Source organism: Malania oleifera, chromosome 10 (assembly GCF_029873635.1).
Source record: "Malania oleifera isolate guangnan ecotype guangnan chromosome 10, ASM2987363v1, whole genome shotgun sequence".
Classification (NCBI taxonomy): domain Eukaryota; kingdom Viridiplantae; phylum Streptophyta; class Magnoliopsida; order Santalales; family Ximeniaceae; genus Malania; species Malania oleifera.
This window is the reverse complement of record NC_080426.1, coordinates 3,782,040-3,794,157: the sequence shown is the minus strand read 5'-3', so window position 1 is coordinate 3,794,157 and position 12,118 is coordinate 3,782,040. Positions and strand designations below refer to the sequence as shown.

The 12,118-nt window shown below is 35.5% G+C and overlaps 1 protein-coding gene and 1 long non-coding RNA gene across 2 annotated transcripts; one reads left to right on the top strand and one right to left on the bottom strand.

Moving 5' to 3' along the window:
* Positions 1–517: 517 nt before the first annotated feature.
* On the bottom strand, positions 518–6,324 carry LOC131165689 (uncharacterized). Its single transcript, XR_009139632.1, has 2 exons — positions 5,852–6,324; positions 518–862 (listed from the first exon to the last, which is right to left on the bottom strand). It is a non-coding gene; the product is annotated as an uncharacterized LOC131165689 (long non-coding RNA).
* Positions 6,325–7,187: 863 nt separating this feature from the next.
* Positions 7,188–8,258, top strand: LOC131165952 (uncharacterized). The gene has a single exon (XM_058124134.1). The coding sequence runs from the start codon at positions 7,188–7,190 to the stop codon at positions 8,256–8,258; it is 1,071 nt and encodes a 356-aa protein (XP_057980117.1).
* Positions 8,259–12,118: the final 3,860 nt, after the last annotated feature.

The following is a 12,118-nucleotide window of genomic DNA, read 5'->3' as shown; positions in this document are numbered from 1 at the left end:
CAAAACCAACAAGAAATCAGCTAAACATACCTCCCGTACCCATCTTCTCCAATTTATACAACCCATTGATAACTCTAGGGTGTTGACTACTATTTAAATAATCTATCAGCATCACATGATTATTCAGCATCACATGAATCAACAAATCCACATAGAAAGAGAAGAAATCAAATCAGGAAGTCATACTCAATTGCAATTAAATCAAACCAGCAACATGCACATGAACACTAAGAGGAGCCAAAGAGAGTTCTGATAACTATTTTCAAAATGAGGCTTGTCTAGCAGGATTGGTGAAAAGGAAAATGTAAACAAACTAAATCCGGTGACACAAGGGAAGTGGCCTTCAATTGATGATATGGAATCAACATTGGCTGAATAGAAAGTTCAGCAACAAGAAGTCCATAAATGTAGGCATCAGCTTTCTTTGTAAACCGGATAATGTATTCTAGAGATATGTAACCTCTTATATGAAGAACCATAATTAAAAGAAAGAATTAAGAATTAGTGATTCGAGCACTCTTGGAAACTTTCACATGTATTAATTTACAACATTAAGTATTGTTAAGTTCCCACGGAGCAAAACTTTCAGAAAAATACTTTGTTACGTTGAGTATTAATTAGCCATGCTAGTGCTGACATGACTCTGACCTTCAGAGAAATACCTTGCTAGCTTAATATCTGCTATTATAGGCTTCACTCTTTGTCTAGAAGAATATTGATAGCTTCAATGTGTCTGAATAATTTTGACCCTCCAAACCTTCACAAAGATACGCTAGACCTTCTGCCATGCTGATAAGGATGCCAAATCTCCTCTCCTAGTTTAAACTTTTCTTCCTCTTTAAATCTGATAACAAATGCCATGCTAAGGAAAAGAAAAGACACCACTGTCTTAGCATTTAGTCGGAACTTGCATAAAATTTTAAAATATATATATATATATATATATACAAAAGCCATGACTAACTTCAAGATCAGTATTCATGACCAGGAGGCTTTCAGGTACTTCAACGTTGCAACTGAGAAGTTTAAAGAGATTTCTGTGTTGAACCTAACTGACTAGATTAACTTCACTGAGACTGATCCATCCATTGTACAGTATTGAAGAAGAGCCACTTTAGTGCAATTTACCTCTTATGAGGTAAGAGTAAAAACTGAACCATAATGTATGCAACAGACAGTATGCAAAAACTGAACCATAATCACCTTGGCTAGTTTTCTTTCTTTTTTTGGGACTAACTTTTATAAGGTCATTTTACTTGAAACTGATACCAAATTCTGCAATCATTCTGGAAATTTCTGAAGACCATCCATGTCTGTTACTGAAAGATACATCACTGATTGAAAATCACCATATCTAATCTTCGAATATCAATCTACATCCCTGACTAATGTGTTCCACCCTAAACCAATGATTGTACTTTAGACCAGGCTAACTGAGCTTCAATTGGGTAAAATTTAGTCAAATTGAGCTAGAACCTGCCTAGATTATAAAAAAGTTGCTTGAGGTGAGAACCAACTAATATCCAAATTCAGAAGGGTTTGATTCGCAGGTTTTCCAGAGGGGCACACATTCAAAAAACCAGGTGATACCATTTGGATTATTTAATAATGCATAATCGTAACCCATCCTCCTCAAATTAATAGGGTAATAGATCATCACATCATTATTTCCCATTTGAGTGCGCACTAGCATGTGTCAGGTGTAAAAAATGTACTGAAATGTCTATAAATTTTTTTGTGGACAGGAGAGTGAAACAGGTCTTATTCATTTTAAGGGCTAGTTCTAATTGTTGACATGACATCCTACATTCATTGATGAAAGAACAAGTGACACCATAATGTCCATCATGCAACTTACCATAACATATTCAAGATCTACTTTCAATTTGGAAAGCTGCTCAACAATTTCTGCTTCGTGGATTTGCCCAAGCATAGCACATTGTTGTTTCTCTGATCTTATTCTTATTTCAATCTTCCTTGCTCTTTCGATATGCTCTTTGATCTTAAGATATTGAATTTCAAGTTTGTGGTTGTGAGCTTACATTTCTATTTGATGAATTACTAACCATGTCGATCTTGGACATTTCGCTTTAACCTTGTTGATTTAAAATTGTAATCATTGTATAAAATTTATTTCAGAATGACAATACATCTGAAAATCACAGTATCGGTATTAGTGGTTGATGGCAAATCTTTGAGGGTTTATTACCACAAATATCATGCTGACCTAACAAGGCTTTCACATCTTGTTTTGATGGTAACAAATAAAGGATGGTTTAACAAATTTGTGTTCAAGTGTTGAGATTTCAGGAACTCTAAAATAACAAGTTCAAAAAGATCAAGAAAGAATGACCAAAGATCACCGAGTGCTTAAAGTCATACTACATTTACAAAGTGATCAAGTGGAAGCTCAAGGAGACTCATATAGTCAAAGCAAATGAAGCTCAAAGAATAATCAAACTCAAGGAAAAAGAAAGGATGTTCATGAAGACTTCAAAGAACAAAAGAGTTTTTAAAGTTTTAGGAAGCTTCATGCAAGTACTTCAACTCTAAATATCATTTTGGATGAGATGAAGCACATTCGGGGATAAAATGGACTTAAAGAAATTATTTTAAAAACCCCGGAAAATATATTTTAAATGTAAGAAAGCAATAAAGCCAAGGGTTTTGAAAACAAAGAGAAAAACAGAATTTTTATCTGTTTAGGCGACTGAGGAATAAACTTTAGGCGACTGAAGATTTTCCTGAAAGAATTCTGAAGAGGCAGTGTAGCCTCGGGCGACTAAAGTTGGACCTCAGGCGCCTGACCCTGTTTTAAACAAAAAAATAAAACAGTGTACTGAAGGCTCAGGCGACTGAACCTCAACAACGGCAATATTTTTTAAATATTTTAATTTCAAATTTAAATTTCTTGCACCCCAAACTTTCTAGAAACTTGGGAGACACCCCAAGTAATCTTGGGCAGCACGAATAAGACTCTTTCTAAGCCTATAAATACATGGTCTATGAAATCAAATAATACCAAGAATTGAAAATCATCTCTTAAAGCTCTCTTGCTCTCAAAGCTTTCTTGCCTACTGAATTGCTGCTAATCAGCTGAGATTATTCTGAGTTTCTAATTTCTTTTCTGAGCAAAAATTCTGAGTTCTTGAATCTTATCAAGGGAAGAATACCGGTGAAATAATTCTTGAGCTTCATACTTCATTCTTTTTTATATTTTGATTGAAGTATATTAGTGATTTCAAATTGTACTAACCAGCTCTATCTAAGAGCATTCTTTGTACATATTTGATCTTATTTTTGTAATTTTTGACGGTTCAAGGTTGCTTGGATTGTTGGACCAAGCGTGGGGTATCGCTTGGAGAGGGGGCTCTACCCTTAAGGAGGTTGTAACGGTTTGTTGCGCTCGAAAAGGAATGGTATAGTAGAAACTTTAGGTGGTATTGGCCTAAGGCGGGGACGTAGGCTGGGGATAAACCGAACCTCGTAAAAAATCTCGGTCTCACTCTTAACCTTTCTCTTTATTTTCTACATATATAAATTGTGTGGTGTGTATTCAAAGTGCAGGAAGTCAAAACCGAGATTGAGAGGACTTTTGACTTAAGAAAGTACGTTAATCTTTTGCGAAAATCTTAAAAGGAGTACGTTGATCATTTGTGGAAATCTTAGTTGAAAGAAAGCAAACAAATTTCATTCTTAACAGGGCTTGAATCAAATATCCACAGGGCTATAACCAAACTCTACTTTGAGTGTTTGGAATCAACAAAGTGCTGCAGCTTGTTTATTGTGTGGATTGGATTATTTGGTTGTTGTTTGCTTGTGTTGAGATTGAGTGTGGTTTGTGAATTGGTTAAATATCTAAGTATTATTGTGTGATTGCTAAAAAGGTTGTGAATTCATAAAAAGCTTATAAAGAAAATTTTAATAACCCAATTCACCCCCCTCTTGGGATTACACCTCAACTTTCATATCAAAAAATAATAAATAACATAAAGACATTAGCTTTCACAACTCATGCATTCATGCAACATAAACATTTTAGCACTAATTCAAATTACCAGTTAAAAGTCTCCCAGAAATCTGATATTATTATATTATGCACAGACAAGATGGAGCCAATATATGAACAATGTGCTATTGCTCAGTGATGCAGATTAGTTTTGAGACCAAGACTGGCAGTAACTTTGGACCCAAACATGAGTATTTATGCTGATAATTAATCCCCAATAAGTACAATGACTCATATTACACACGCACACACACACACACACACACATTGAAAGAGCAATAAACAAATGTTGTTATAAACAGCATGAGATCTACCTAAAACAGCTTCACTCTCTGCTACCTACGTCTGATCAAACAAGCAAGTGAAGAACGGGAAGCATGCTTCACAAGCTCAAATGAACAAGATCAACCACAAAAGATAGGTTTTCAACTTTTATTAGGTAGTTCTTGCTTTCATAACTACACTGCTTCAACAATTTCTTCACAAAATGAAGTGCATTCTAAGAGAATATAGTAATAAAACTTCTTGCCTTACCTTTTGCAACCCACAATTGGATGCTTCAACAAAACCCCAACTCATGCAAAGAAATAAATGGCAATGAATTCCCAAAACGCCATTGAACTTAATAGTTGCTAGAGTGATTGTCTAGCAGATGCTATGCACCCATTTGGAACATCTTAAAAAATAAGTACTTATTTAGGAAAAGTACTTAAGTACCCGAATCAATTTTGGTTTACACTTAAACAAATACTTATTTCAAAAAATATTTTCTAAACTACTTTAATTAGGAAAAATAAGTATTTTTTGAAATGAATATATTTATGAAAAAAAAAAAGAGTACATATCTAAAAAAGTATTTATATTCAGTACTCTCATACTACTACTAGATAAATACTTTATCATATAAGTACTTTTTCATTAGTAGTTCCAATTTCCAAACAATCCTATGTGCTAAAGCCGATAGTCAAAATTTACATAACCATCCAAAAAATTGAGCTCACTAATAGAATTGCTAAAGCACCTAAAGCTAACGAAACTCGGCTCCCTAACTACCGTTAAGTCTTTAACACCAAGCCCACAAAACAGGGTACTCAATAGTTCACAATTAGTACAATTTCCTTTACAAAGAAAATTTCATATTGCTTGATTTGGTTGGATCAAATATCAAGCATTTTGTGGCATACATACCAGCTGTTTTAACATTTGAAAAAAAGAAAAAAGGGAAAGACATCCAGAAGTCGATCTAATGACAGAAGAACCACAATTTTAGCGCCACTTATGCATGCTTGAATTAGCATAGTTAAAAAACCAAGTGAAGGGCAGCCCACTTGCAGAAGAACCACAATTTTAACGCCACTAATGCATGCTTGAGTTAGCATAGTTAAAAAAACAAGTGAAGGGCAGCCCACTCGACAAGATCATCACAAATATATTTCAGCACAAGCCTAAATGTTGATGTTTTTCTAAAATAAAATTGCAGAAGTTATATTCCAAGATAAAAGAGATGAAATATATAAGTTGTGATTATGAAATTTTAGCTCGAGGAAAAACCAAAAGTTTAAAATAATCGGCTTTTCTTGAAGCATGACATGAAAAGTTAAAGGAATAACCTTTTTCCAAGAGTTCATCAATAACCACATCTGCGTGTGAAAAATAAAATAAAATAACTCTAATAAAATAGACATAAGATTACAAAAAAAAAAAATATGGCCAGACACACACTAAAAAAGGTTAAATAAAAATAATAGCATGCTGTACTAAGAAAAATAGGTGCTGATTTTAGCTTTTCAAACCAAGAACAATATATTCCTAAAAACAAAAGGCCACAACTCAATCAATTACCTGACCCAGCCAAAAAAAGTCGGATGAATTGAGTGGGCTCGAAGGACTTAAGCCAGTGGAAACCATGAATGCCAACAACCAAGCAACAACTAAACCCCCCAGCCAATGATGGTTAAAACCCTAGGCTCTCAACACTACCATCTACCTTGAAACAACCTTTTATCAAAATCATTGAATTTTTCACAGGCAACGTCAACCTTGTTGTTGGCGAGGAGCTGCGAGAAGGAGCAACACTCAGCGTCCATGTGGTTCTCAAAGAAGAATCTGGAAACGAGCATCATCGGACACAGACTACTAACCCAGGCTTTGCTAGTGAACAAGGTCTCCATGGAAGACAGAGGCCAGAGAGTGGTTGTCAGGCAAGAGGATATCGAGACTACTGAGCTACTTCATGGTCATGTCTTCATAGAAGACATGAGCAACATCACGCAGTGAACCTCTCTGCCTTCCTCTCTTTCTTTTACCAAAAACCCACTGGAAGAATAACATAATGCAGGGATAAAATTGGAAGCACACTTCACTGTTCCAAGTTTCAACTCACCAACTTTTAGGATTTCAAGTTAACCAACATGCTATAAGATAAAAATAATTTACAAAATGAAACTTCACCACATTACAACCATAAGGCATAAGCACATGTCGTACTAGAAAATGAATACAGAAACAATTGTTTTCTCGAGCAACACAGAGAGGAATCCCAATAGGCACCATTCAAACCAGTAGATATTATAGCAATAAACGAATTCTCAAGGGGACAGAAGCAATGATAGAGGAGTGGATTATCAGCCTGATCCATGTTTGATTGAGGGCCAGCAGGTAGTATGTGCTCTAGGAGCTAATGGAGATACCATTGCTGGTTGTTCTAGCCAAACTAATAGAACCATAAATGAAGGAATTACTGCTGTTAAAAACAGGAAAAATGGGAATAAAGGAGGTGGTCCAATTCAACAAGCTAAAAGGGGGGGCCATGCTAAATGAAGGCTTCTGTATGGAATATCAGGGGACTTAATATGCCCCTGAAACAAAAAGGGATCGAAGATCTTATTAGAAAAAACAAATTGGATATTATAGGGATTTTGGAAACTAAATTGTCATTGGAAAAATTGGAAAAAATGATGAGTAGGAAATTTAGTTTGTGGAAAAAGTCAATAACTTTGAGCTACATGAGGGTGGAAGAATCCTAATTCTGTGGAATTCTCATAAGGTGAAATTGTAGGTATGCCATAAAAGTGAGCAGACCATACATTGTTTGATCAAATGCCAAATAACATTGAATGAATTCCTTATAAGTTTTATCTATGGATTTAATACAATAGTTGCTAGAAGATCATTATGGATGGACATTATCCAAACTAGAAATGTTTATACTGGTCCTTGGATGCTTATGGGAGATTTTAATTGTGTTTGGAATAATGAGGAGAAGAGGAATGGTGTACTTGTGTCGATGTATGATATGAAAGATATAAGTGAATGTTTTGATATTGCAGGACTGACTGACCTAAAATCCTCAAGATGTTTTCTCACTTGGTCTAATGGGAGAGTATGGTGCAAACTTGACAGAGTTATGGTGAACCAGGGATGGTTTATGAATGACTGGAATGCACAGGTCAATTTCCAGTTTCCTAGGAGTATGTCTGATCACTCAATGTCTCTGGTTTCCTTGTTTGCAGAACAGGAATTGGGGAGACTTCCATTCAAGTTCTTCAATATGTGGACAATTCACCCTGAGTTCCAGGAGAGAGTTAAAGATGTCTGGCAGGGAAGCTTTGATGGTTGCATGCAATACTGTTTTGTTAAGCAGCAAGCTTTAAAAAAATCATTAAGGTCTCTGAATGCCTTACATTACTCTCACATTTCAGCTCGTGCTGAGAGGGCAGATGCTGAATTAATGGAGATCCAGAGTAAGTTACATGATGACCCCTCTTGTGTAGAGTTACAAGAGGAATTGAGGAAAAAGAAATGTGAAGCCATTAGATTGGAGAGTGCTAACAGAATGTTTTTATCCCAATTGGCAAAGTGTAAATATATGAGACACAATGACAGGAACTCTTCTTTTTTCCATGTTGTACTAAGGAGGAACAGATGCAAAAATCATATTGCAGCTGTAATGAAACAAAATGGGGAACTTACAAAGTCATATGATCAAGTGGCTGCTGAATTTGTGAATTACTACTCTCAATTAATTGGCACTGAGTGTTGCTCCAAGATAAATGTTCGGGTGGTAAAAAGGGGTCCTGTCTTGAATGACTTGAGAAGGAACGAAATGATACAACTTATTTTAGATGAGGATATCAGAATGGCTTTGTTCAGCATAAGGGACGATAAAGCACCAGGGCCTGATGGTTCTCTGCAGGTTTTTATAAAAAGGCGTAGAACACTATTGGTTATGAATTCAGTCAAGTTGTGAAGGAATTCTTCCAAAACAGCAGATTACTAAAGCAAATAAATCATACATGTATAGCCTTAATTCCGAAGACTCTCATGCTTGTTCAGTCAATGATTATCGTCCAATATCATGCTGTAATGTAGTGTATAAAGTTATTGCAAAATTGATAGCAAGCAAAATCAAACCATGTTTAGAAGATCTGATAAGCGTAACTCAAGCAGCATTTGTTAAAGGGAGAAACATGGTGGAAAACATCTACTTGGTGCAAGAATTAATAAGAGGATATAAAAGGAAAAGAATATCTCCAAGATGTCTTTTGAAAATTGATTTGAAAAAAGTGTATGATTCGGTATCATGGGGTTTTCTGGAAGATATGTTGGTAAATCTAAACTTCCCTGCTGAAATGTTGTCACGACCTGCTCATTTTTCCACATATATATTTTTTTTTTATCATCATAAAATCAATACCACACATCTCACATTTCAGCTCAGCAGGTCACAATCCACCTAGACCCGTGAGTACCAGGAATATATCAGAACATACAGCAGAAGCCCTAACAGCAGAAAACCTACAATAATGTACATTTCAACACCATATATATTACAATATACCAGAGTTACTACAATCATTGTATCTCAAAATATACATCCCAAAAATCATATCTAGAGACATATTCCCCAACATCTAACAGTCCTTACAAAAACTTACCCTTCACAGAGGGCAAATAAACAACACTAATTCTGCGGGGCCTTTCCCGCTCTCCTATCCGGGGCTCTTGAAAAGTTTATAAGATTTAGGGGTGAGACACCTCTCAGTAGGGGAAATAAACTAATACCAGTGTGTGGCAACATGAGTATTCTGTGTTCTACATATACTATACATATCATATTTAGTACTGTATATCAAATCTGGGAAAACATATGTATATCAAAACATGGCAGAGCATAGTACATTTTCATAAACACTTCTCATCTCATATAATAATAATAATAACATAAAAGCAATCCTAATAGGTTAGCTGGCTGTTGTCATGTATTAACCCACATGACTGGGTTGTGTGGCCCAAAGGCGGGACTCGATAATGGTTGACCGACAATGAAGTTAAAAGCTTCAGGAATGAATTTGAGAGAGCCCCCCCCCCTTCTTCCTTTGCTATGGCATTTTGCGCAGGAGACCTACGGAGTCTCTCTCTCTCTCTCTCCTTTCATTCTCTCTCCCTCTCTCCTCAGTTACGTGGCGAATTCTCGCCCGATCGAGAATAAGAAGATATCGTCTGACTCCATTCTCTACTGCCGTCATTTCTACTTGAGCGAATCGATGGTAGGAGCGGCGTAGGCGTATCTCCTAAGGTAAGCCAATTTTTCCTTTTTCTTTAATTTCTTGCAAACTATAAGCCTGATTGACAAACGAACACTACCACGAGAATCTAGAGATGATTCTCTATAAGTCTAACGGGATGAAATTCTTGTGAGATCGTTGTGGGCAAAACCTCAAATTTGGGGTACGGGGGTTATTAAGGGACTTATTTTTAATTAATTAGTATTAATTAAGAAATACTAAATTATTGAGCATCTGGGGTTGAAATAGGATTTCTAAAATTTAGGACCCGGGTGAGAGCCGTGGGTGTAATTTTGGGACCCACAGGCAAAATTCAGAAAATTAAGTGGGGCTGTTAAATGTTAGTTTAAATATTAATTTGAGGTATATGAAGCCTAAAGAAGGTTAGATGGGTATTATTTTGAAGAAATTAATTAATTAATTTGGGGAAAATGTAAATTACAGGAGTTTAATTTCGGGCGCCAAAGGCGTAGAATTTGGGTGTTAACGAGTCTCTCAGTAAGTCAGGTAAGGAAAATAAATTATAATAGTATTTTGAGAATTACTGTTTAAATTAAAATGTGAAAATGTGCTTATGATATTTTGTCTGGAAATTATTACGATATAAATATCAGATAAATTGTGTGGCATTTGAGTGATTTTAAATTGTCATATTTTGGGAGTGTGAAATATAACGATGAGTAATTTCTGAGAACATATTGAAATGAGAATTATTGATGTGATTAGTGAAAAATAATGAAATATGACATTTATATGTGACTAGAAATGTTTTGCCTAAAAAATGAGATTTTGTAAATTACTGATATTGGAAAATAATGAAATGTGACATTTATTTGTGAGTGAAAATTATTTGCATAAGAAAAGAGTTTGTACAAATTATTGATATGAGTATTTTGGGAAAAAGTGAAAAAAATAAGTGAAATATGATATATATATATATATATATATATATATATATATATATATATATATATATATACACTATTATGAGATAATTGAAACTGCACAGAAAATGATGAGAATATTTATACTGAACTGAATTGTGATATACCGAAATATGATTGATGAAATGCCAATACTGTGACAACCTGAATAAAAATGGAATTTGAATAATTAAGAGGGAGAGAAATAAAAACGAAAACAGAAGGAGGCCATAGACTTCGTCGACGACATTGCATTTTGGGGATAAAAATAAATTTTAAGAGATTGCCTGGATTCGTCGACGAATACAGGGGTTCGTCAACGAGTGCAGAAGAAAATTTGTCGACGAATACAGGGATTCGTCGACAATAAAATGCCGAGCGGGGTTTTTGGCTGCTCTGAATTTCGTCGACGAATACAGGGTCTCGTCGATCGTCGATGAATTTAATGAAGGGCTCGTCGACGAGGTGACATGTCTCGTCGACGAATCTGACCCTATAAATTGCTAAAAATCTGATTTTTATTCACTTTTAACGCTCCTCTCACTCTCTCTCTCCTACGCTTCTCTCTCACTTCTCTCTTTGATTTTTGCCCTGTCAGTCGCCGGATCGAAGATTTAAGGCTACCACGATGCTCCTGGGGAAGTTCTCTACGAGTTTGCCAAAACGGATCGTTGGGGAAACGAAGTTGGAAATCATCCCTAAGTTGAGGTAAGGCTTTTCAAGCCAAATTTGGTCTTGTGATAGTTATAGGAAATGATGTACATATGAAAATACTGAAGTTTAATACTGCAAATTTTAAGTTTCAGGGTATTAATCAGGAACTCCTACAGGGGTCAGGCTAGGATATTTTACGGGCTTTCTTAGTAGTCAGATAAAGGAATAAACTAAAGCAGTTATTTTCCATATAAATTTTTATTAATTATGAGTAAAGCTATTTTTAGAAAAGCATATGTTATACTTGTTATTGCGAATGAAATGTACGAATGAGAAAATACTGCTATGATGATAAAATGTATACGGATGTATGAGATGTCAGAAAATCACGATTTTAGAAATAAAGTATGATTTTTAAACAACATATATGTGGCATAAACATTATTTTACATGAAATGTATTATGATAAGAAAAATTTTACAAGTAAAGCATATTTTTAGGTATTATGAAAAGGCGAGTTATGTTGTGATGATTTTGACGAATAGATGATAAATGATTTATTTTCAGAATGTATGTACCTGAAACGATTTCGGCATGAGGCCGTATTTATGTTATCGGCACGAGGCCGTATTTATTTATGATTTCGGCACGAGGTCGTACTTATGAAATTATGAAAGATGCTATATTACCATGTACTATACATTATCAGAACCTGGATGTTGGTTTAGTTCAGTTTAGGAGCACGGTACCGTATCTATATGTAAATCAGATATCTACGTTCAGATTAGTGCTAACCATCCCACGAGGGGATGGGGGATGGATAGTCGATGTGGCTTTCAGTAGAGTGTGGACGTCCACTTGGCAGTCCGGACCAAGGTGTGGCGAGCCCATCGTACGTACAGACATATTTGACTCGGCAGTGGTCGGCCAGCCATTGTCAGGTCCCTCCTTCGGGCTTTACAACC